Source organism: Coccinella septempunctata, chromosome 2 (assembly GCF_907165205.1).
Source record: "Coccinella septempunctata chromosome 2, icCocSept1.1, whole genome shotgun sequence".
Lineage (NCBI taxonomy): Eukaryota > Metazoa > Arthropoda > Insecta > Coleoptera > Coccinellidae > Coccinella > Coccinella septempunctata.
In genome coordinates this window covers 47,773,782-47,801,703 of record NC_058190.1, presented here as the reverse complement: position 1 = coordinate 47,801,703, position 27,922 = coordinate 47,773,782, and the positions used below count along the sequence as shown (strand labels likewise).

The 27,922-nt window shown below is 38.6% G+C and overlaps 1 protein-coding gene across 4 annotated transcripts in view; it reads right to left on the bottom strand.

Annotated features, from left to right (window-relative positions):
- Window positions 1-27,922, bottom strand: part of LOC123308731 (semaphorin-1A) — a 322,740-nt gene that overhangs the window by 67,174 nt on the left and 227,644 nt on the right. For all 4 annotated transcript variants that reach the window (XM_044891524.1, XM_044891521.1, XM_044891523.1 and 1 more), the window contains one exon: window positions 2,624-2,723. In XM_044891524.1, the coding sequence (XP_044747459.1) occupies window positions 2,624-2,723 (100 nt within the window). The remainder of the gene's footprint in view (window positions 1-2,623; window positions 2,724-27,922) is intronic.

Sequence of the window (27,922 nt, the reverse complement as noted above, 5' to 3'; positions counted from 1 at the left end):
GTCTATGACTTGTACAAATATTTCAACAGTAGGTAGATTCTTGAGGTCAAAAGAAACACTTTTTTCATATTCCATTTTTTCCAAATCGGCAACAGATAGATACAGGCTGTTGAAAAACCATGACGCTTTTGGTCAACATTCAAACATTTGGGGATCCATTTTGCAGCAATTTTTCTCATGTCCAAATTGACCTGAACTATGTGATGAACGCGTTCGTATGAAATATTCAGTGCTTCAGATATCCGTTTTAGCCCAATTTGACGGTCTGATAAAATCATGTTATGAACTGCGTCGATATTTTCGGGGATTGACACAGAAACTGGCCTTCCCGATTTACCTCTTTTGAAGCTTGCAGTCCAATTTTTCACGGTGGCATACGAAGGACATTGATCACCTAGGGTATTAAGCATATCTTCGTAAATATGCTTACCTCTTAACCCTTTTAAATACAGGTAGGTACTTGATGATGGCTCGATTTTCACAATTTCGGTGGATATCTTATTTCTTTGAATTTATTGCGTAACTCTGGTTTACTTCATCGACCTCAAACTTCACACTCACACTTCTAATGAGTTATTGCTCGTTGCTATGGTAACGCGATATTTTTTTATGCACGGAACTGGTCTAACTAGATATCAATACATCCTCGTACAACCACAGCTTACACGGAATCTAGATCAATTTTGAAGGACATGAAACTATAACGAATCCAATGATTCATTATTAGAAGTAATAAAACCGACACTTTCCGTTCCCTGCATCAACTGATAAAGCCACTAGCCGAATTGAAAAGTGGGCAACGTTTCACGCGAAAGTACTATAGTTTCCAGTAGGATATATCCCATCAAAAAGTTGATTATCCATGGCATTTTTCCGACGACCACGACGGTCACATAAAATGTGACACGTCCGTTCTTTCGTCATTACTTTTATACAGTTGGCAACAGCTGAAATGGGATCATATTTGTTTCGCTACGACCTGATGTGACTTTTATGTTTCCGTTTTAATCACCCATCAAGGGCGGCCACAAAGGGCAGTTTATTGCGGCTGGCATTGCGGGGATATCGTGAAGGAATGACATATTAGAAATTGCGGAGATCTTATATTTCTTCACCGGGGACAGCGTTTTCATGTCCTTCGTCAAAAAAAAAAAAAAATACGTCGTCAAGTAGGCTGCGGAATTTTGGAGGTTGATTTGATGTTCCGTATTTCTTTCCTTGAATCACTTGATTCATATGAAAATGTCAACATAGATAACTTTAATTTGTACATGAATCTTAATTTTGTATGGAATTTTTCAGAAAATTTCACTAGGAATGGAGGATTTGATTACCATTTCTTCTAACGTGGGAAAAGCTACTCTTTCATTGAGTTAAATCCAAAACAATAATCCATTCAATCTGAGGCAATTGGAAAAATTCTTGGTGAAAAAATTCACTGGTTTTTGGTTGCCCGCAATTTCCATATTTTAAGAGTTCACATAATAAATAATGCTTTTTGCACGTCGGAAAAAGGGCCATCTTCATAATTTACTGATAATTTCAATACATCAAGCTTACTTGACAGTTTACCAGGAAAACAGTGAGGCAGCAGAAAAGAATTTTGGAACCTATTCTCGAAAAGAAGAGATTAATCTTACCTAACTTAATTTAACATTACAACCAACTACTTTCTCAATAAAAACTAAAAAACCTTCCGATAACCCAGCCTGTGAATTCACGGTCGCTTTTGGGCCTCCGGCCCTTTCTCCGTTTTGTCATCTCGTGTATCGCATAAAATCCACGTGCTAGCGGAAGGGTTGTTCCGTTTTTTATTGATTTCAATATCTGGCGGTAATGACTGATTCGTGCCAATTCAGTTCCGCTGCGCCAGTGCGGCATGCAACTCGGCTACATTTTTGATTAATCCATTCCCCGAACAAGATCGGAATTTATAGTCTGCCCGCGTGCTCATTTATTGCACAGAGAACGTTTTGACAATGGCTGATCCCACAAATCAAGCGCAACATGTCACGATCCAATTTGTCCGAGGCCGGTTCGGACGTACACATAGAAGACCGACGAGATGAACTAGATGCCAATTTTTGAGTTTATCATTTCGGACAATAGAGCTGGCGTATGTGTCGAGTTGAAACTTTCACAGTTAAAGATTGGAAGTCTGGTGATTCGACTTTAAAATCGCCTCCTCAGTACTACTCTTCAACTATAATCAGTAAGTCCATGAAATATGGAATAATCCTGACTAGAAGATCCAATAGACCGACTCAGAGTATCATGATTCAGGAGAAGAAGAATCATTGAGGAAATTTATCTGCCAGAAGTGTTTGGGGCAAAGGAGGTAAAATTTCCAGCCACTACTTTGATTCAGAAAGGCTGAAACTAATTCTCTTGTAAATCATGTAATTTAGTATCTCCATAGCAATACTTTTGAAATATTCAGGTTCACCATCCGAGAAACCGTTGTTTATATCGCGTAGAAAAACGTTGGGCAAAACGATGCAACAGCTCTTAGAGTTATCATTAAATATGTAGACGTTTAAGTGTCTCCTCACTCTCTAAGGAATTTATGGAAGTAAATTGTTTTGTTTTAAGAACGTATATCATGCTAAGTGTATCCACTCACCTTCCGCCAACTAATAAATTCTCTCCATCTCGCAATACCAGCCTGAAAAAGTCGGTGTGAGTGTCGTTTCCTTTGAAATGATGCACGTCGTCTTCTGCGCCTGAAAAAAAAAATGTTTATTAGCATAAGGATACGACAGTGTTGGTCCATAAGTCTTCATCATGAACCTTTGGAATAGACACGAATAAATGAGAAAGCCTATCGAACTGCGGCCTGTGTTGATTCTAAAAGAAGACAGGAATAATAAAATGATTTCCAAAATAATGAGGCCTAAAAAACACTACTCGTCGCTCTATGAGTCGAATCTACATCCACCCCTCTCTGTGATCGGTGCCAACCTTACTTTTGTCAAAATGACGTTTTTCTATATAGGGAATTTCGGAGCAGATGACTTTTACAGAACCCCTGAGGGGAACACAATCGTTTTTACTGCGTATTCAAGTGGTTTTTATAAAACCTCATCAATAATCTGAGAAAATGTCATTCAGTGAATATTATCGATCCTTTAATGGTGATATGGGAGTACGGTATGATAGAAAACTAACTATTGATTGGCTTTGCGGTCGCAAATGTCATAGATGGATTCTTTTCCCATCGAGTAACCGTACATAACCTTCAAGTGAAGTCATTCTGAAATGCCTAATTTGTAAGAAACGTCAGGCGGGTGTTTATTCTGTGATCGTGGATTTGTTCACATCATAGATATAGAAAATGGACTGAGCATTTCCTAATCAGCTTTTAACTAAATATTGCAGGAAATTCGAAAGAGACAACCGGTTCGCGCGTCTATGTCCACAGAAAAGGGATATGTAATGCTTTCTCTCTTTCTACAGAGTGTAAATATTTTGATTCGATCGCACCACCTTGAAGAAACTCGGCCACTTGATCTTCGACCTTCAACTTTGCCTTCTACGATCAGTCTTTCCCTTTATTCTTTTCTCCGAGTGATATGATCAAAGTTCCTGAGAATATTGTTCTATTGATCGCCAAATTTCGACTGTTAGTTCGCCTAGATAACCCTGACTTGACTGCTCGTAGTAGTTCAACAACGGGATGATTCAATGCAAAATAATGGAAACGCCCATTCGAGCGAAAAAAACAGGGGGGGAAAAATTGTCCAAACAAAATTGCATCACTCGTCAGGTTATCATGTGCGGCATGTTTCATTTCACGGGTCCCAAATCGATTTTGTCACAGTTACGTGATCCCGTCTAAAATTTTTGTCCCTTCAAAGCTTCTCAAATCTCCACAAGCGACCATTTCAATCCCATTATTGTAATATTGGGATATCTGGAAGATCCCCTTCCTTGTTTTCGATGAAATTGTGTACATCCCTTCACGCATGAGCGAATAACAAAATACTCGTAAAAGAAAACTACGGATACCGTATAAATTGGGATGAAAATTTGATACGGGTGGGACGCTATACGTTCTTTTATCGTTCGAGTATAAAATGAATGACCCTCGGCTAGGGTTGTTAGCGATAGGACACATTCTTGTTTTGGCATGATACTCGGATGAAAAAATTCCGTCCGTTGGCATCAATGAAAAAAAAAACAGAAGTGGTTTCAAAAATGATGCCATTTTCAATTTTCTATGTCTATTGGCAATTCCAAACAAGCGATACGCCATCTGATATCAATTTGAGTAAATAAAAAGCTGGTAGATTCTTGTTTGTTTACATTGAGAAACGGAGACAATTTTTGGTGTTTTAGATCGTATTGCAAGAGTTTATAGGATAACACATATTGTCCTGTGTAAAACCTCGTCAAGATGAACGACAAGTGTTAGTGCGAACCAAATCAAGTTTGGAAGAATATATGGACAGACAACTAGCTTGGACTCATGTCCTGTAAATTAGGAAGACTTTATACAAGTATATGAAAGTTTGTTCCCTTTCTTTCATCAGGGAAGACTTTTGCCAAACTAGTAAGTTTATATTTATAAATTTATGTACGTATGCATTCTTCATATTCTTTATGGTTCATAAGTTAGAAGAGATACTTGAAAAGAAATGTTCCATCATCACAACATCTACCAGAATGTCTGCAGACCAAGACGCTAGAGAAAAACGAAAGGTCGAGAGATATAATAAGAAGAAAGAAGAGGGAGAAAACGAATGAACCATTGATACATTGTAACTCAAGAAAATAATAAATGTAAGTTAGTGTTCAGATCTTGAATAGTTTTTTTCAACGTCTGGAACTGTTATTTTGTTTGTTGATTTAGAACATTTTCCCTAAATAATTCGATCTGATCTTTGTGGGATCAAGAAGTCCTCTTCTTGTTATCAGTATCTCCACGTCGTATTCCCAAATGGTAAGTAACAACCCCAATTGGCAACATGGCGCTAAGTAGCGGTAGTAACCATCAGACGGAACAAAATGGCCGACATAAGTTCGCACGATCCAGGAAAAGTAGTTAAGCCCCTGCCTCTACATCAGTCGATGCGGAAAACGTCGGTGCTTTTAATTTCCATCCCGATCGTTAGACGTGATTAAACCTGCGGAGAGTTCCACTCTCCCCCGGCAAATTTTCAACGTATCGAAGAGTCAAGACATGTTTTCTCCGGAAGCTTAAAGGGGCTGTAATCTATCTCAGCCTTCATCCTCACGCGAATTGTTTGGCTACAGTTACCTCGGGGGTCTCAGATTATAACACACCTCGGAACCGAGAATGGATGGGGATCGAAAAAACATCTTCAATTTAATGGTATTAAGTGCGAGTTACGGAGCTTGAAGGAGGAGTGATTAATGAATCCGACGCGCAAACGGCGAAGAAGAAACGAAGGGTTTTTCTGACGGGAGTTCTACGGGATGCACGCGGGCGGAGAACCCGCCGCTACTCCTTGCGGCAATTGGCTTTGTTTGCCGAGAACGTAATCTTGATCTAATGAATTAGATTTCGACAGGCCGCGCGCCTATTGCAAAATCGATAGCGTTTGGGGTTGGTTCTGAGATGTGCGTCGCATTTTTGAGCAAAGAAAGATTGCTTTTCATTCAGAGATGATTTGTTCAGAATTCATACATCCCGTGTGTGATCTACCCCAGAGTGTTCTCACGCAAACCAAGAGCACCTAAACAAACTCCTATCTAATGCCGTATCCAGACGCACACATCAACGTTGAAAAAAAACATGTGCATATTCTGTAAAAATCTTTACAGACATTCACACCATCTGTATGTGCACTGTGTGGAGCCTGCGTCTGGATCAAGCTTAAGCATTCGTTGACGTGAGGCATTACCTAACTACTTCGTGTGGAATAATACACTGCGCGAAAAAAATAACGCACATTATTGAAACCTCAAATTTATTCTACAACTGAAGGTGTTCTCAATGATAATTATTTTTATCAGAATTATGCATGCATATGTTATCCACTTTCAACGGTTTTCTTCAATACAGATGTTTTTTCCCAGCAGGAATAAAAAAAGAAGATATTATCAGATTTTGAATGTATTGGTTTCAATCTAAAATCAGTTGTTCTCGATCAATTCTAGTGATCAATATTTTTTCTTTCGTTTGATTTTCTACACTCGATCGCTATGCAACGCGAAACACGCAATTTGACCCAAGAGGAATGTGCCCAAGCGGTAGTTTTGCGAGAAGAAGGGTGGACATACAGAATTGCAGAAAGGTTTGGAGTTTCCCATACAAGTGTGTCCAGAATGTTGCAGCGATTCAGGGAGACAGGTATGAATGTCCGAAGACCAGGACAGGGTAGACCACGGGTAACAACTGCCGTTCAAGAACGTTATTTGAGAGTTTCTTCGTTGAGACAACGATTTGCAACCGCTCGCCTCCTTCAAATTCAGCTTGAGTAAACTCATGAGGTGCAAATTAGCACTCAGACAATAAGAAATCGCCTCAGAGAATATGATTTAAGGCCTCGTGTCGCGGCAAGAGGCCCATTTCTTACCCCAGCCCATCGAAGGCCGCGTTTGGATTTTGCGGGAGAGCATATCCATTGGGAAGAGACCGATTGGGAAAGAGTTCTCTTCACAGATGAGTCTATATTCTGCCTCTACCATTGTGATCGACGCAGTGGCGGCTCGTGATCTAGTTCACTAGGGGGCTACTTTTAGAATAATAATAAAAATATGAAATTTTAAAACCAGTTTTCCACAAAATTTTATGCAATTTATAATTCTTTTTGAAACATACATGTTCTTATCTACTTGCTCGTTGTGCTTAATAATATTATTCCGGTATTCTAATTGAGCAGCGATATTAGTCGTAACCAGAAAAGCTAATTCTGTCGAACAATTTACATGCTTGGCAGATAGCTCATGCTTCTTAATTTTTTCATTAAGGTGCTTCAAATCTCTAAATCCGGCCCTTGCTCATACGTTATCAATTGTTGTACACTTGTCTTGAGAAGTTAATGGAGTTTTATTTGCCTGGGTTAAATTTAAATCGGGAGTCGGTCTACCTAGCAGTTTAATACGGCTTTTTTCCGCCAGCGAAAGCCTCGCGAAATCAGTTTTTAAAATATTTTGAACACTATTGTCCGCCGTGATTTGAAAACGTAAACAAATACGAACCAAAGATTCCTCTTTGTACGAACGCACGCTAAGATGTTTATACGCTAGCCGGCAGCGGCTAGAATGAAGCGGATAGGGGCGACATTTATCGTAGCCCTTTTACTCCTTAAAACGACCGACACGAAGAGTTGCGGCTGGAGCCGAATGACTGTCCGAATGCAAGAATTCGGGGCTACACGATTCATCGCCCATGCAGGGACGAACTGCTAGATTATGATTGAAATAAACAAAACTGCAGGAGTAGCATGAAAGTTTTACATTAATAAATTATATAAATAACCGTGGAAAGTAATATTTTCATTGAAAATCGTATGGGAAGGTAAATAGCATAAAATGATTGATTTCTTGTGATTTCTTGTATGGGGGGCTGTAGCCCTATAGCCCTCACAGACCAGCCGCCACTGGATCGACGTTCCCTTGTATACAGACGTCCACATGAAAGATACGCTCAGTGCAATTTCCTGAATACTACTGGTTTCGAGGGAGGATCAATTATGATATGGGATGGTATATCTTTGAATGCTCGCACAGACCTAGTGGTCGTTGATAATGGAGCTATGAATACTGATAAGTATGTAAGGAACATTCTTGAAGAGCATGTAGTGCCATTTGCCCCATACATTGGTGAAAATTTCATTTTTATAGACGATAATGCCAGATCCCATCGTGCGCGCATCGTTCAGGAGTACCTTGAAGAGGTTGAAGTCTCTCGAATGGAATGGCCAGAAAGAAGTCCAGATCTCAATCCGATTGACCAGGTTTGGGACAACCTCAATAGAAGGCTGAGAAGTTTAGAAAATCATCCAGCTACTCTAAATGACTTAGGAATCCAACTCGGAGAAATCTGGGAAGGATTAGATCAGAACATTTTAAGATCACTCATTTTGAGTATGAACCGTCGTTGCCGAGCTGTAATTAACGCAAGGGGTGGAAATGCCAAGTATTAAATCACTTATCAGCATTTCGGTATTTTGAAAATTGTTCATTTCTTTCCTTTCACATAAGATTCCGTGAAATCCTGAATTTTTCTTCCATTTAATGTGTCTTGTTTCGTTCAAAACTTTCCCGACAGGACATAAAAAATAAGTTATAAAGTCAATGTAGAGTTAACTTTCATTAAAATTGAGATTTTCAGATTGTGCGTTAATTTTTTTGCGCAGTGTAAATAAATACTAAATTGAAGCCAGAAAAACCGTCTTTCTTCCCGTTGGAGCGATCGAACCGGTCCTGAACGGACCAGGGCCGACCGCGATCGGAAAATCATCTCCCTCCTACGAGAAGCTCGATACAGCAATATAGGCTGCCCTTCCAATACAAACAAATCAGGGCCCCGTCAAGAAAGCACCACCAAAATACGCAAACAAAGGTGCGTACGTTCGTTAGGGGTGAGGTCAAATAAGCTCCTGGGAGAATAAGTTGTGTGCGGATGTCAGTTATTTGTCAGAATGATTGAAGTGGCTTCTCGGAATGAAGTATACATATTCTCGGGCCCCGTTTCTCAGATTAATCACTTGAGCCATTTTAGTCCGCCGTTTGCGACCCATTTCCAACGCTGAAATGTCCACGCGGCTGTGTGTCACCGTGGAACCGTGTTTTTGTTGATGTTGGAAAAGGTTTTTGTCTATGTCTGCCCGTAAAGTGCTCGCGCTAAGACAAGCTGATTTATTTCGCCAACTACATAGGTCGGGCGCTGATTTTCTGTATGCATTTCCCTATTGTTGTGGGTTGTCATTTGATAGGGGAAACTAGGAGACTATAATCCCACGATCAGAAACTCTGACAGCGAAATCTAGCCAGTTGATGAACAAAAACTTTCGAGCTGGGTAATAATCGTTGTTGATGGGAAATGTGGCTAGACAGAATGTTAGACATTATTCAGAAGAAATAATGAAGACGTGGAAACAACGCAGTTTGGCTAACTGAAGTTTACAATGTGAAGCTTCACAGCTCTTAGCGGATTGTCTAACGCATTAAGAATTTGTTCCAAGTGCTAGAGTTCTTGAAATAAGCTCGATTAGCAGTTTAGTTAAAGCCTTTTTCAAACTCCTCTTTTCCACTCCATATTTTTCAAATAAATCCAAACTGAGCAGCACTGCTTCTACTACGATTTAATAATTAGGTACTTTATTTTATTCATAAAGGGTGAGTCTTTACCTCGTACAAATATTTCAACAGTAGATTCTTGCGGTTGAGAGAAACACTTTTTTCCGTTTACATTTTTTCCGATTTGACTCTTATAAAAAGATATGGCCATTTTAAGTTTTCATAATGGGCTGTGCCACCCCTGAAAAAACAAAATAACCTCCAGAATAACTAGCTCAATCTGTGACACTACACATCTGTGGATCTTTTGAAGAGAGTTACATTCAGCCAAATTAACCGAATATCACAGAAGACTACTTTCATTTCACAAAACGTTGAAATTAATATTCATTAGATATTGATCTAAATTTGTCTGAAAATATCGGAGAAGGCACTGCTCAGACTGTGTTTGATAAATTCTTTTGTGGCTTTTGCTAAAAAAAGACATATTTTTGTAGTTGCAGTAGACATCATCCGTTTCTATAATTTCAAGGAATATGCAAAGGTATAACTTCCCCTAAGGCACAACGAATCCCCTCCCACCTAAAAAATCGAAAATATTAGGCCGATATTATCGAGCACTTACTTTTTTTTCTATTTTACTTGATAATGATTCAAATTCTCAATATTTTATGTGAAGCGATTACTAGGAATGAGTTGATTGTGAGAAAGATGAATGAATTTCTAAAATAATAGTCATTTTAGATCGGTTCCCTGTCCAATGCGCCACTGTTTATTTCCTCCAGCACATCCCACAACGAATAGCCGAACGGAGAGATCAAGATTAGGTAACGTTTCGAATTAGAAGCACAACGCTATCGAAGAACAATAAACCACCCCTTTCAAACCGAATCGTGAATTACAGCTACTATATACTATACTGCAACGACACGAGAAACGACGATAAATCAGGAAAAGAACTGACCAAATGTCGAAATTCACGTTCTATTTGAAATACATGCGTTCGCCTGACCACGATTCCGTATATCCCACATAAATTGCCACACAAATAAGCCCAATATACGTCTCGATACGTGAATAACGTCATTGGCCATTCGACATCTTTATTTAGAATCCTGCATCTCAATTTGTTCGTCTTGGGAAAAATACTTGTTTTTCAGTTTCTCAAAATATATTGGTCTAGTAAAAAGTCCTCAAATCGAATAGAAATCGGACGTGAAGAGTGTTATAAATACGTGCCCCTAGCTTGGAATAAATCCAGTAAATCAACGACAGTTTTTTATCGTGAATATGCTCGGACAGGTCGATAAGTATTTCAAAGTGATATTTCGATATGACGTCAGTGCCTAAGTTTTTGAATGGCGATCCTAATTGTTTTATGAATTTTCCTTAAAGTTACATATTTAACAGACATCTGCTAATTCGAAAATGCAGCTGTCTGTTTCAACCCAATGGAATAATTCAGAAAGTTCAAATGGAATGCCAAAAGCTATTTGTTAATCATTTTTTGTCAAACAAATAGGTAAGAAGAGAAGAAGAAGCAAAATTAGCAAGAATATTCAATAGTTTGTTCAATGTGTTAGAGCTCACAGGAGGTTTTGGTGAGGTCATATGAGAGGAAGGAGGGAGGCAGAAGATACAGGACGTATCCTAATAGAAAGGAAATAAGAAGAAGCAAGGGAAACACTACTATGGATTACAAAAATCTACCAAAACTAACGATTGAAGAAAACCACAGAACAGCGATCGATTTCCTATAATGAAGATATTCCAATTCACACAATCCTTCGCGGTTTGTTCTCTACATAATCTTCCCGGAGCTATTCTTGAAAGTATATGGAGGAGGATGAATTTGCCAGCCGCGTTCTGAGCGTTGGCCACAACGTAATCCTCAATATCGACATAACCAATAATATGGATACCATACGTACATATTCAAGAGGCAATTTCAGTTCGCATCGTCGATTTTGAGTTATTGCTATTGGCCTTACGACCGTATTGCTTTACGCTTCACCGTGCTGGCACACTGAATTAGTTCAGATTCCTCTAATAGGAAATGTTTCATGCGAAATATTTTCCAGCTCAGAATCGTTTCTAGGTCAAACCTGAAAAATTCAGAGTGGTCTTGTTTTATAAAACCTGATTCAGGATCGTAGCATTCTGTTTTCAGTAGGGGGACATTTTCCAAACAAAAAACAGATGTTGAACAAAAAGAAAGGAAGGATATTTAGATTAGAAAAATCTTCTTAAAGGAAAGAATAGATTGGAGATTTACTATTGTAACTTTCAAAATAAAGGCTTAGTATAAGTTTAATGATATTATAATGATTAATATAATCAGTAAGGCCAAATGCTCTTCATAAAAAAATGTTCCAATATACACCAAAACAAAGATCAGATGGAAAATTGGCTCTATAATAAAGTTCAGAAGGTTCGTTCAAAATTTGAGCCCCGGAAAAACCCATCATCAATGAATTTACCTACACTAGCGAGCAAAAACTATAAGAAAAGATGAAGTTGTAGAGATGCTTTTATGAGTTGATCAACTCTTTCTTTTCATCGTAGCGTTTCACACCAGACAGCATGCGACAATGTCTTTCGTATTGAATATTCACAAGATGCTCCCGTTCTATTTACCCGTCTAGTCTAGAATACAGACTATAAGTTCGTTAAGGAAGGCTGCCGCATTACAGATGGATTTGTGTATTGTGTCGGAGTCAAAAATGACGATGGCAACAGTAATATCTTATGACAGCATTAAATTACGAAGCTACTCGCTATGGAGTCGAGCAGGCAATATTGACGTATTCATTATGGTTTGAATTAGTGCCTAGCAAGGCAACTCTGCTAATCGAATAATTGCTTCCTGGATGTGAGGTTCACTTTGGTAGACCATGATATTCGAAGTTTATGCTGCAGGTTATAGGGGATGATTCACGTCGGAAGGCATATTGCACGTTTCTGGTCAATAGTGAAATTAATTTGTCCGTACCGCCAATACATTAATTGGATCTGTAATTTTTCCTTTCAAAATCGATTCAGTCGAAACAATACAACATTCAAGGAAGGTGCAGGAATCGAAACATTAAAGGAATGATATATAGGGATCAAACAAGCTGGATTGATCAATCAGAGCCAATGAAGAGAGAAAAGACGGAGGTTTTCACTGAAATATTGAGAAGCATAATGCAAACTAGCTTAAACAGCACTGATACGCATGCTCAGCACTACTCATTCGGTCTCTTGTAGTACAACCGATTTCGCAGCTCTCCACAGAAAAATAAATGAGAACAATGCTGACAAAACATCATGAATATCACCCTTAAAGCTCAATTTTAATGAAAGTTAACTCTACATTGACTTTATAACTTATTTTTTATGTTCTCTCGGGAAGGTTTCGAACGAAACAAGACACATTAAATGGAAGAAAAATTCAGGATTTCACCGAATCTTATGTGAAAGAAAAGAAATGAACAATTTTCAAAATACTGAAATGCTGATAAGTGATTTAATACTTGGTATTTCCACCCCTTGCGTTAATTACAGCTCGGCAACAACGGTTCATACTCAAAATGAGTGATCTTAAAATCTTCTGATCTAATCCTACCCAGATTTCTCCGAGTTGGATTCCCAAGTCATTAAGAGTAGCTGGATGATTTTCTGAACTTCTCAGCCTTCTGTTGTGGTTGTCCAGAACCTGCTCAATCGGATTGAGATCTGGACTTTTTGCTGGCCATTCCATTCGAGAGACTTCAACCTCTTCAAGGTACTCCTGAACGATGCGCGCACGATGGGATCTGGCATTATCGTCCATAAAAATGAAATTTTCACCAATGTATGGGGCAAATCAACATCAAAGACTCCAAGACTGATACCCAAGTCTTGATAGCACTATGTCTTCTGTCATACTTTCGTGGTTTTGTTCTGTCATATCATGATATTATAGCGAGCCTATTAAACCATGAGCTTCCATTGTCACATCTTGAAGGTGCCCCCCTCTTTAGGTTTCCTCATACAATGTTAGCCAGAACGTCTGAATCACGTGCTTCTGATCCATTTGTTCTCTCCAGGCGCAACAGACTGTTTGATCTACCCCTGCGTTCTGGAACGTTATTGGCATATTCCAACAAAGACCACACGGTATTGCCACGGTAGTCATTCCATAGGATAGCGAATGCAAACAGATTGAAATATTGAGAGGGCACAATCCCAGGGCAAGAGTATAACTGTTGGTTTATGAATAGCGCTGATTGAAGCTCGTGAAACTCAATTTGGAGTTATAAATATTAAAAAGGTGCCATTTTATGTGTGTGTGTGTGAGACTACGCCTGCGGAATGCGACGCAGATAAAGTTCAGCGTGTGCATGCGCCATAAATATTCATTAGAATCTGTAATTCATACGTATATTCCCGGAGGATTAGTCCTTTTGCGGAACGCGCGAATTTATGGTACATAATTAGGTTGAATGGAATTAAGAATAGGTATATTTCATCAGAGTGTTCCGCACTAGGGGAGAAATATAGTTACGCGGAGATGCGCCATCAAATTAGGGTAGTTCAGAATGGGACTTGTGACAATCCTTCATGACAACTTTCGGCTGAAATCGAGTTAATCAACTGTTTCATAAGCACGTGTTCTCATTTGAGATTCATTAGGAGTTGCTCGAAACTTTCATTCAATTCCACTACTATGAAGAAAAATTGGAAAATAACGAGTAACATTCGGGATATTTCTGCTCTTCTATGCATCTATAGGTACATTGGTTTTAATTTTATATTAATCACGAATATAGTCCAATAGACAAAGGAAGTGAGGTCTTCTGGAAAAGATTCCGAAGTTTATGAAACATTAACAGGAGGTTGTTCAAGGGTGCTGTGGGATGAATCAGTCGAGTTTTCTAACTCGAAGACCCTGTACTTAAGTGGAGAGGACGGTAAACCCCAAGATTATCGGTTTTTCGGTCATAATTTCTGAACTGAGCTGTTTTCGACCAAAACGTTCATTTTTGGAGTTGTAAAGCATTAAATTTGATACAATTTCGGGCATATTGTTACTTTTACCTTACCTTATATATAGGGATAAAATAGATCAAAATCATAATGTTCCCGAAATGCCGAACAGTTGGCGACAGTTGGCCGAAAACAATTTTTTTCTTTATTGCTCTATGAAGATCTCGAACAAACATTCACACATCATCCTGGCCTTATTCCAACAAAATAATCCGAGACTAACCTAACGAACTTGTTCAAGTATAAACTTAGCCGATTTCCCATGTCTCTTCTCTGAAAAAAGGCAGTAAATCGCAACTAAAGTTCACCTTCACCCATCTAAGATACCATAGTAAGAGCGAAACACTTGTCGTGGTTTAACAATTACATGAAAGTCATATAATTCTGTTTTTAGTTCATATAATGTATAGGGTGGGCAAAATTAGTTGTCTACTGAAGGGATCTCGAGAACTATAGCAGCTAGAAGAAAACGGACGGCACATTCTCGATCTCTTTTTTCCAAAACTGAAAACAGATCCATACATATCAACTAGATTAATAAGCAAGAAGCAAAATTTCATTCCTCAATTAACCTTTTCGACTGCACGAATAAAAGGAAGTTTAATAAGTCACAAGACATCTGCGTCGTTACAAAAGTGAAAGAAGGTAATTCAAAACGAAAAATTTCAAAAGATCCTCGATAAGAAAGAAATATTTCGAGCTCTATCCCTCAATAGAAATCAGAATTTTTTTCCGTCGCTTCATCTGCACACTTGAAATGTGGATTTGATTAAATTCCACTCCGGATTGAATTCATCGGATATTCAGCACAACAAAAAAACCGATTCAACGAACATACAACTAAGCGATCGATATAATATTTTCCGAATGGCAAATACCTCTTCCGATAATGAATCTCGAATACCACCTGTTCAGATTTCAATTAAGGCCATATTTCAATTATGCCATACACTGATGAAATCCAATTCATTTCCTATAATGAGACTTGTTCGTACGCAGTGTTCTGTTGTGAAACACAACCTGTCTATTACTGGCGGATACTGACAACAACATTATAGTTTTAATTTCATGGCTGAAAGGAGCCCGAAAATGGCATGTTGCGTCCATAAATCAGAGGCTTTAGTGGAGAACGGATTGTCCTCTTCATGTGGAAAATTGCTCAAGTCCGCTGAAGCCACTGCTTGTACATTACCGGCTGAACTTCTTCCCTCCTCTGATGGACGATCCTAGCAGCTACAGCTTGTTCTGCCTCCAATGAGCCATTTTCATCCTCTCATTCACTATTTCATTCCTGGTTGGTCCACGCAAAAATTAAAAATGTCCATCATTATACAAGTTATTTACAGGGTGTTTTTAAAGGTATTTTTTCAGCAGATCATCTATTGCTCGTATTTGTCGAAAAAGGTTGATTATTTTGAAATTCTAAATCAGGAAGCATTTTCGCATCATCTTTTTGTTCTTTATTACCTTTGAAATCGTTTAGTTGTGGTAAGATGAGATGATGGCCTTGAACCATGTGGTATTTGTTGCCAAACCTTTTTTTTCTCGTTTCTTTCCTGAACGTCTTGTAGCGAATATTCCCGAAATAATTTGTAAGATGCTCAGAGATCCTTATCAATTGATTGATTTGTTTTATGCAACAATAAACAAATGAAACACTTCATTTCTTCATAGTGAGAAATCATACGACTATTCAGATCAATTCAGTAATATACTCCATTCACTTTTATTTTAGCAGTCGGTTGGCCATGGAAATTTGACACATTTCACTCTGTATAGTACGAAAATGTGAGGTTATGACCCTTGTCGAAACATTTTTGGGTTTTAAATCAACGCTATGTTGCCCGTTCTACGTAAAAGTTTCTGTTATTACGTATTTTATCACAATGTCGAATCTCTTCGGAAAATATGAGACGAAAATAATTGAAGTTTATACAAACTGATTGAAGGCATACCAAATCCAGTTATTTGCATGGAAAATACAAGAGATCAGTATAATATCAAAATATGCACTAGCTTTAGAGAGTTAATGTTCGTTACCTTCTTCGACTAAAGTTTGAATACGTTATATCAGTTGTAGATTTCAAAAATTTTAACCCGAAGATGAAATGCATATGTTGCAGTGGTTGGGAATGGGTATTTCCCGAAGGAATTAACAGATAATTACAATAATGTTAAATTCTTCAACAAAATCATCTTGCATCAATATAAGTAAAAGTAATTAAAAGAAGTTTCAATCAAGATGAACTTTACCTTTGAACAAAAATTTCACATGAATAAACAATTAGCAGTACAACTGGCGTGTATTTGTGGCTGTTCATCATAATGCATTGATATAATAATAATAATTAGGTATTTATTGGTACCTTGAGACATTTAAAATGTATAGGACAAGTCAAATGAAAAATAGAAAAATTTTCGGGAACTTATTTTACGATGACATTCATCGAGAATCCTGTACCAAACTTTTCGCATTAATTCCCTCAAACATAAAATTCTCAAATGCCACCACTTTTTTGGGTCTCCCAATAGAAGGAAATTCTTTGTCATCCTCTTCATTCACAATCTTTCTGATTGTGGAAATATTCAGCTGAAATATAAGTCATTTTGATTCAGATGAAACATTTTATAAATTCTCTATTCTCTCACATTGAATATGTTCGCTACCGTCTGACGTATTGTGGATTTTAGAATATCAGGGTATAACTATTTGAATGGGCGGACCTGAATTCTAAATTGCACTTTCTGAAACCCTGTCTCTTTTTTCAATCACTTTCGGCATTTTCGTAATATTAATTGATATAAGTTGTGGCAACGGCGTTATGACATTAACGACATTTCATTAGTATCAACCTTACTCCGTTCTAGTTACGAAAACTTGAGAAAATTATTTCATGGCCAACCGGCTGAAATAAGTGTGAGTGCAGTATAGTGTAGCGGATTCCAGAGCGAGAGTGAGCTGTCATTAGAGTTTGACAGCTATGACCCTGAAGTGATGCGAAAGTAACTGAAGGGTTTCTGTGAAATATTTTCGATTCATGGGTCTGTGCCCGTCACCCTGAAAGCGGTGATCCTTCAAGTCAAACCTAAGCGCAGGGTTACATACACTAATGAGTACATTTCAGCAATATTCGCGGAATCTGTACCATTAATTCTTCCGGCAATCCCAGAACACTCAACCCGATGTCTTCCATCCGACTGGTTTTTCCCCCCCTGCTCGAAAATGTGTTTCCCGAGGTTTTCGGGACGTAATTTTCTTCGATAATTCTCTCATATTTCTGATGGCCTGGTAATGCGGCCCCTAAATTATTTATGAGCAATTGAGTATCATCAACAATTATGCGTTGGTATATAAGTAACGATGAAAAATGGTAATGGCTGGCGATATTAAAAGAGGGGAGCTCTCGAGTGCGTTTGGTCCCTTCCGAGATGAGATACAAAGTTTCATTTCCATAATGAATTCCATGAAAAAATCCAGAGAGAGTGCACATAAAAAATCGATCTACATGCTGAATGGTTTTTCTTGGGACGAATTTGGCGATGTTTCTCGTGCTTGTTCGGGGAATTTTTTATAGTAATCGATGAGGGGGTGCTGCAGGAAAAGTTCTCCTCTCGGATTACAAGTGGATACGCCAATTCCGTTTTTGCTCGATAAAACTTGATACGTTACACAAATTGGCGAATGCGAATTTTTGTTTGCGTTTTTCTATCGTGAAATCCACAAAATTTAAGCTCTCATTATATTTTGATCAAATCAACTCCATTTCATGCTATTATGACGTCGTCCAGAAAATGTTAGAGTTATTTTGATGAAAAGAATTCATTTCATTGAACAGTTGAGTCGATGAAATGATGAATTATATTGTCAGTTTCTGATATTTATTGAATTAATTCGAATTTTCCAAGTTCACAGAAACAAGGTCTGTTGAAAATATTGAATTCTACACTGCATTAATTTCAATTTTATCGACATGCCACACAGGGATTATCGCTTTGTAGATTTATACAGTAGAATCATGAAAATGGGGCCATAATCGGCTTAATGGACGCAAATAATGAGAACATTTCATATTTAATGAAATGAATTTTTGTTCGTATAATATGACACAGCGACATGCGCATTAATATCTTCTGAATATGGAGGTTGGAGCTGGACACCAAATGCTACAGAAATCTGTTCCTTTCAGCAATAATTTCAATTACGAACTGAGTTAGTCGAAAGTGAAAATTATCATTCCAGAGGATTCTATGCATAACCCCATTCAAATTTTGCAGTGTATCGAAAATCAATTCGTCCATTGCACTGCCTCGTGAAAATTAATCAAAATATGATGAAAAATTGTCGAAAATAATAATGACATAATAAAACCGAAATGTCAACATCCTTCTTTGAATGAACTTGACTGAATAAAAAAAATCAAGTCAACGTGAAAAAGTACTAGAGTGAATTGTGAATGAGTGAATGCCGTTTTTTAATTAAGATTCAAAAGGATTACTTCCCTTTGACGTCATCTTAACTGTAACTTCATCGATTCGGGGAAAATATTCAACGATAATTACAGTCTTCATTTAGCCGAATTCCTCTCGAAAAACACTAGGAATCACTCTTTAATCTCCAGTTTCCTAGCCCAGTCCCTCATCAGGAATAATTTCACCATAATTTAGGCGGAATAATTACCCCTAACGGCACCAAAATAACCGGGGCGGCTTGGGCATCAACAGCAGTACGATACTATGTCGGTTTCTGTTCACGAACCTTCATCAATCATGGTTATGTTTGCAGAAAATATACTCCCCCGGATGAATTCCCGTTTATGCGGTGTAATTTTAATGAGCCCCGATATTTTGGTAGAGAGTACTGTGTTAGAAATTCCTTTAATACCTATATATTTTCTTTCGTTCGAATTGAAAAGATTTGCAGATTAGTGAAGGAAATCGAATTTTACTTGAAGTATGGCGGATATTCGATCAACAACCAAACTGAGAAAATTTTGCTCGATAATTGTAGATGCATATAAGGGTATTACCATTTTAAGGTTCAAGTTCTTATCAGAATATCAGTGAACTGTGGTGTGAGCATGCATAAGTTGAAACTTTCGTTAAAATTGTCGATTTCTTTAATATCCATCAGAGTGGCCTCTGAATTCCACAAGGATTGTTGATTTTTCCATATTTTCTGTTTGGTTTCTGAACACGCTGCAGCTTTGACATTGAAGCTACGAGGATGTATTGATATCTAGTTAGCCTAAACTAGTACCATGCATAAAAAAGGATTTCGTTACCACAGCAACGAACAATAACCCATTAGAAGAGTCAGTGTGAAGTTTGAGGTCAAAAAAATGAACCAGATTTACTCAATGAATTAAAAGAAAGGAGATGTCCACCGAAATTGTGAAAATCGAAAAATTGGAGAGATAAATTTTTCATTGAAGATGATGACCGATCGGGAAGGACAGTTTCTGTGTTTATCCCCGAAAATATCGATGCAGTTCATGGCAAGATTTTATCAGACCGTCGAATTGGGCTAAAACGGATATCTGAAGCACTGAATATTTCATACGAACGCGTTCATCATATAGTTCACGTCAATTTGGACATGAGAAAAATTGCTGCAAAATGGATCCCCAAATGTTTGAATGTTGACCAAAAGCGTGCAAGGGTAGAAGCATCGCGTTCGATCTGTGCTCGATTTGAAAATCATGTAGACTTCTTGAACCGAATTGTTACTATGGATGAGACTGGGGTACATTTCTGCGATCCAGAAACAAAGCAACAATCTATGGAATCTGGTTTTCCAAGACCTAAGAAGTTTCGTGTCCAAAAATCTGCTGGAAAAGTTCTTGCTTCAGTTTTTTGGGATTGCCATGGAGTAATCATGATTGATTTTTTGGATAAGGGTAGAACAATAACTGGAGATTATTATTCAGCATTATTGACCACTCTACGGGAAAAAATTAAAGAGAAAAGACGCGGAGAGCTATCCAAAGGTGTTTTAAAAAAATTCCATATCCCGTTCGATGATGTTATATACCTACATCTCCATTCATCATCTTTTAAAACCAACGACAAGAAGAAATGGATTGGTCCCTCCATCTCAGTCTGAAATCATATCGCATTAATTTTCGCCAAGTTCTTGGAGATAGATTACGATTCGGATCTTCCAGAGACGAAGTGAAGAAATGTCGGTACACGACTGGCTGCAGTTATGTTGAATAGTTTTCATAACGTTGATTTATTAGCCTCATTTCGCGAATGGGACTAGCCTAACGACCCCGTGCTTACGGTCATGTAGGAAATGAAATATTTCCCGAATTTTGTTCCTCGGCAGTTGAAGGATATGTATTGTTAGACGCACAGACCGATATGTCGTTTCTGATGAAAATAAATGGCGGATAGTAATGAGAACTAATGCATCAGGACTTTATGTTCGCTATTGCTAAATAATGAGGCACAAGAATTATGATTTGGACTTTCCTAGACGGAGGAAAGCTGATTCGCTGCCACAATGTTCATCGTGATGAAAACCATTCCAAGAATGTCAAGAACTTCGCTGCCCAACTTCTAAAACATGTACAAGTTAAACAAAATGACAAAAGATTTGAGAAAAACTGTTGAGCACTAGTTATTGAGCATGGCATGCTTCAGTCGGTAAGACCCGTATTTTTCCACAAATAATTTCAATATGATTCAATAAAGTACAATTGTCTTCAAGGCCCTAAATAAGTTAATATTTAAATGACCAGAACAAGCTCCAATGCATCATCCAAATTCGAATTTTGTTTACAGATATATCAACGAATCATTCTGCCTTCATAATAATTCTATACCGATTATCAGATCCACAGATCTGGAAAATCTCCAAAGTTTCTTCTAATAAACCAAATATTTCCCCGCTTTGAACTCGTTAAAACAGGCAGCCTCATCACGCCCGGTCGATTGTCGCCTCAAAATAATATTTTTATTGAACGCCACTCCGAGAAATTGGTTTGTCTTTCAGAAGTCCAATTGCTACTTTATTCAATTTGGCGCCTGGGACTTTAATTAGTAAGATTAACAAGGCAGTTGTCGGACGAAATTTTCCATTCCCGGTGCTTTCTGGCTCTCTCCTATTATTTCGAGACGAGTGAATTCGCCCGAAAAGATGAATACCTACGATTATGTTGCTCCGGGGAATAACTCATCTTTCTTAATTGAATCCATCGTTCTTTGGATGCCCTTGAACGACGAGAAAATTAGGGAAATTATGATTTCTTACGTCAGGTAGTTGTCGGGGAAGTTCAGTCGATCTTTCTTTGAACATTTCTCGACGCTCGGCGGAATGAAAATCTAAGGTGTGCTCAGTGGAAGACGCAATGGATGCTGAATAACTGATCACGGAAGAAACGGAAATAATAATTATCATACAGTGTTATTCAATTGAAATAAAGGACGCTTTAAATAGTTCCATAATTGAATTCTTGTTGAACTACATTTTTTATCGACTATGAAGTATTTCCGTTCTTCGTTCAATCATCAACTGTTTGGTTTTCTGGAATCCACAAATCAACTTCATGCACTTTATGACAGTAATAGAACACTCTGATTTTCAGTCAGAGGATCAATAATGCTATTTCTGACCTAAAAATCTGCAGGACAACGCCCTTGCACACAAATCTCATGTTACCATTCAAAACATTCGTGATTTTGGGTTTGAATTACTAGAACACCCCCCTTATTCGCCAGATTTGGCTGCATCCGACTATCATCTCTTTCCTTAACTGAAAAAATGTTTAAAAGGTCGTAAAAGCTGGTCTGGTTTGCAGAGCAATAAGAAACATTTTTTTTAATAGGTCTAGAGACGTTGCAGGTTCGCTGTAATAAATGTATCCAATTAAGAGGAGAATATGTTGAGTAATAAAATATTTCGACATTGAAATTTTGTTTGGCTCTATAGTAGGCTTAGAATTTTTCAATATATCCTCGTACATCGCCCAGATTCATTCAGATGTCCTAAGAGAAAACAAAACTTTATGTTACACCTCAGCAAGGAAACCTGTTGGAAAAATGTCTCCTAGTAACCTCATTGTTAACTTCTTCTTGAATTCTCCCATCTCGTGAACCACACATATCATATAATAAATTACGACAAAATAAAAAAAAAACTTCTGGAAACCGCAAAGCGAAACTTTAATCAAACATCCCCCTATACAGTCGTAGTACGCACAAAGGGTGATTTACGCCCCGATAGAAAGAAACATTATCGCAGTGGTGCGGCGTTCGCAAAACAAGTTCTTATTAATTCCACGGTCGACATTAAGAAGACAGTTCTTGTTGTGGCCCCATTAATAACTGTCAGGCGCCGACACTGAACCGATATAATGAGAACGCTCGCGAAAGCGACAAATGATAAATCATTCATACCTAATTGCTTATTTGAATAGCATCTCTTCCGTGCAATAAATAACGCAACGCCATTATTCGGGGTAACACGCGGCATAAATCAGATCAGATTCGGACGGACATAAGCATACGGAGAGGAGCCGGCCATAATGCTCTCTCAATGCCCGCAATTCAGGGAATTCCACTGAGGTATTGGTGACGTTCTGGACGTCCGACGGGTTATTCGTTCGGAATGAATGGATCGCGGCCGAGGACATGACTTTCGGCCTTTGGGCAGCCTGAGAGACCGCGTCTGGTCGTCGGAGGAAGTCCTGCACTCGATATACTTGACCGCGTTCCAGGAATAAGCGTCCAGTTCCTGATGCTGGATGATCACTGATTGTCCGGGTGATGGGCTGTTTATACGTCCAGCAAATGCGGCTGATTTGGTATTTTTTGCCCACCAGAAGCTGAATTGTTGAGATGTTCATGAAGAAACGTCTACGTTCACCTTGAAACAAGTCTGACCCTATCCCACTGACAAGGAAGTAGCTGCTAGAAAACTGACAATACTCAACTTGTAGCTAAGCCTCAAGTCTACTGTACCCTGATCCTGTGAGGAACGCCTAAAGGGATGTCAATTTTAAAAAGTACATGCCATTGGAATGAAACACTAATGAACTAAACCCTCATACGCTCCACCAATACTTTACAACCTTCAAGTCCTTCAATTCAGTTTGTAGCTTCGATGACTTGCTCTGTGGGTATGTTTCTCGGTCAAAGCAACCGGTTATCCGTTATTCTAATTCCAGAGTGACGTCTATATGTTTTTCACTCTGTAATCTCTCCACAAATGGGGAAGGTGCCATAAGTCTCAATGGCAAACATCAGTGAAGCTTTGGCAAGTTTGTCAAGGCTAACGCAGTACGTAGTCAGAGCGATGTCTTCACTAGTCTTTGCAGACTAGTTCTGGAGCTGTCAGCAAATCAGCTTCCTTGTAAATGTACATTCCTGCTATTGGCCCAACCACTTCCACTGAAAAACGAGGCTTTCTATGTACAGGGTGGGCCGAATTAGATGGTTTTGAACTGCTCGAATGGCAGCTCGATAACTGCAAGTGCTAGGGATAAATGGATGGCAAATTCGAACTCGGTTTTCAAAAGATGGATGAAGTTAATGGCGCTTTCTTTAATCTTCTTTTGTTTTCAAGTTATAAAAGTTTCAGTGATATTGAAAAACGTATACAACAATCTATAGTCACTTTTCCGCCACTATTTAAAACAGCATAAGTTATGATTACGAGGATATATTGAAAAATTCTTAGCCTACTATAGAACCAAACAAAATTTCAATGTCAAAATATTTGATGAAAGAATAACAGTATTTGATATGCAGGGTTTATTATTATTTAAAATATAATGGTAATCGGCAACGTTTCGGGCAGTACCCTTTTTCTAGCCTTCGAAATAATTCATTGTAAGTTATTTCCCAACTTATTTGTTGGATGTCATTGGGGTTGATACCGAGTGGTTAAACCTCTTCCTGTTATGACTTCGAAGAACCCTCTCGACTTGCTTGTGACAAAATTGGCAACAATACGTTGGTCGATCGAAAACTATTCTTCTGCCTCTCCAGAATTGAGTTTACCATGATTGCGGATTGGATTAAGGTCTGAGTATACACCAAGATGAACCATGAGCAGCGTCAGCCGGTTTGTCATGGTCCAGGAATCTTCATTTGACTCGTCCAATTCACACGAATTGGGTCGTATGCGTCTGCCATTGTCGCGATTCTATCTGTTACCATCGCGACATATAGAAATCCGGAGAATTTCCCTTTGTAACCGCCATTTTCAGTCTCTGCCGATGGCTGCCGGCTGACATGTATATTTAAAGTCGCATTATCTGCCGCTTCTCGTGTCGCCCGTTGCGGAGAATAAAGTTTCCGCGGAGTTTACGAATTTCTGCATTAAAATGTTGAAATAAATAAGCCTTAAGCCCTCATACAGGAACCTCTGAGAGCTGTACACACGAGTCATTACGCCGCTGACTCTTCCTGTTCCCTCTCCCTTCCACCGCAAGTCCGGATTGCAGCACTGTAGTTGCGGCATTCAAATTAGAGTTGGCCTTTACGCGGACCAAGTGTATTTCTGCTACAGTAATCAGGATGAGAGGACAAAACATTGCCGGAAATTGTATTTTTGCAGTCCGTGGTTTCAGCGCTTAGGTTGGTCTTTGAATATCAGGACCGGGACAGAAACGAGGGAAAAAGAGGTTTGGTATAGAAAGGTACAATTTCGATCGAATGCTGAAGTAACGGAGGAGAAATTATAATGGTATACAGGGTGCAAATAAATACCTTCGAACTTAAATTAAACTAGTATTCTTTATATCATGAAAACATTATGGAGGAACATAACCGAATTTTTTTTTGGTTGCCCTATCGCTCTCACAGAATGTCTTCTCAATCTTATTTCTGTCAGTTTTCTGGTTCCTAGGAAGAACGCTTTTCAGGCGTCATCTCTAGGAAGATGTATCTAAGCAGGGGCTGCCCAAAAAAAATGGATATGGAAGACCCACACTAGTTTTTGTCATTTGAAAAGTTTACGTATAATATTGACAAATTGTCAATAAAGTGTTTTTGAATTTCTTTCTCGTTTTTTCAATTTTCTACTGAATAACCACTTGTATATCTAAGGGAGATGATTCCCCAACATAAGGATCATGAAGCGTTCCTCAAACAAGTGAGGAATAGAAGAATCATCACTTGGAAGACTGGACCTGGTCGAAAGACCCTCCCAGTCAAACGCAAGATTTGGCTATTATTGATTTGGGAACTGAAGCTATTTCTAACGACAAGGATGAGTTTCACCAAAATCAACAGAAGATTTTTGACGCACAGATGATATACCTCCCAGAGCAATTTAAGGACAAGTTATATACCAATGATTATTTATTTTTTCCTTCAGTCATCATCAAGTCTTCGAATAAGTTTAGATGAAAGCTTTATTATTCACTTTTTTCTCGTTTTCTGCTCTGTTTCTTTGTTTCAGATATATTATTTTGAAATGGGAAGAGAATAAAGCAATGGATAAGAAGCCCTTCAGTATTAAAAGCTTATTCTGTAAACAAATTTGACATCTCTACTTCCTTTGCTCATACTGAGATCTGAAACGAGTAGCAGGTTCTAGGATCTATCTCTTGCTGCCATTTCTTTACAGCCCCTTCATTGTTTTTAGATTGTGAAAGTAGAGAAATAGAGATGTGTGGTAGTGACGATGAACTACCCTTAGAATTATTCTGAATTTGCAAGAGCCATGCTCTCGGTGACGTGCCATTCTTGGTTTTCCAACATACTTGGCATAGGTATAGCCTAAGTCAAAACAATTTTTACCTGCCTCCTGGAGTATGATAAAGAACAGGAGGTTTCTATGAAGAGAAACTGTGAAGATACACTAAAGTGTAAGATAAAAAGTACAATATCATCGAGATACTAGTACCAAGTAATTGTGTGGAAGGGATTGGTTAATTATTCCAAATAATGTATCTTTGGAGGCCATTAAGGGAGCAAAAAATTCACAACTCCCAAAATTTCCAATACACATTTGAAAACAATAGAGCTTCTTTAGAAAATGTGGCAACTAACTATCCAACATATCATCTGGGGAGTAAAAAATGAAATATTTCGAAGCATTGGTCGCATTCAGCGGACGGAGCGCAAAACGCTTCTGCTACCCATCGGTAGCGGTAGCGGTCGGGAACATGTTGAACGTTCGCTGGCAAGCCGAGATAGGATAAGACAGTCCAACGAGCTGTCACTATCAGCTGATTAGTTGAGAAGTCTGTAGGAAAGACGTAAACAAACGGATTTTTTAAGTTTCGTTAACCTTGTGCTGGTTAAGTCAGTTTTTTTTTGTGAAAAACATAACCTAGAATTCTGACGAATTACTTTGTTGCTCTAGTATATTTCCTATAACTTATTTAACATCCTTCTTTATTACCTTCCATCAATTTTCATTTCATTTTCCTCAACAAACTCAAGCTCGTGCATCTTCCACACTAAATAACAACTACCTACTCAGTTCAAGTCCAACTTTCGCTCCTTTCCGCTACCGCTACCTAGCACAAATCAAATCCGCTCCCAAAAGTGGCGTCCGCTCCAGAACGTGTTGAGAATGTAGCGCATATGTCACCGAACGTTTACGCTAGCGTTTGGTAACAGTTGCGCAACTGTTTCGTCCGCTGAATGCGACCATTGCGAAGCAGGAGACAGTTCATCAGCCGGCATAATCCTGTAGCACTCGGTTCACTTCACACGCCACCCATCAACGAGCATATCGACAAACCCAGCTTGACTGATCACCCCCGGAAGCCCCGAGGCCCAACCTAGGCCAGGCCTTGCAGAGCAATACATCATCTCGCGTCAGGACAAATATTAAACACCCAAAAACACTCATCACCCTGTAGGTGCTAAACTCCGAACCCGATCCGCCATCACGTATCTTACGGCCAACTTCCGCAGTTCCTGCGAAAAGTGTCACGTGAGAGCGTCGCCGTAGCGTCCCGCAGCGTCGCGCCAAAGTGCCGAACCTTGTTCGGGACGCAGATGTCGAAAATATGCTTCATGGGGAATCGTCGGATGTGCCCGCTTTTTCTCTTATCGAATTGTTTTCGATTCATCCATTCGGGCGAAGTTGGGGATGATGGGTGGATAGTTCAGTCGGAAACTGGGGAGTTCGACTCTTATCTCTGGGTCTCCTATCGACGGATAAAATGATAAAGGAGGAGGGGGGGATCGTCAAAGTTTGTCACAAGTGGGAGACAATGAACCGACGCCATATGAGCTTCACATTTCTTGGAAGCCTTCAAACTTTAATTCGGATTCTGCCTATTCAAACTTCAAATCCTCCTCCAGTAGCTTCATCTTTTCGTTTCAATTCAATTTTCTTCTGAGGAAAGCGTCCACAACTTCTACATTTCTGGATGACTGCAGACACTTCCTTCTACCAATTCCTTTCCAAAATGTCACACGTATTTTTCATTTATTTCTGAGCCAATTCCTTTATATTCCATGTTTTCTTAATGTGTTTATATTTATGTTACAATAGCTGATATAGTTTTCATTTTGTTTCGTCTTGTATAATGTTTAATATCTGAAAATTTTGTAAAATAAAAGTTTATTCATATTTGATGTTCAAAAATTAAAGAGTATCTGTGAAATTGGATAAATTGGGTACCTTGGCTGAATATAACTCTGTTTAATAGATCCACAGATGTTTAGTGTCACAGATTTAGCTAGTTATTCTGAAGGTAATTTTGTTTTCGTAGGGGTGGCTCAGCTCATT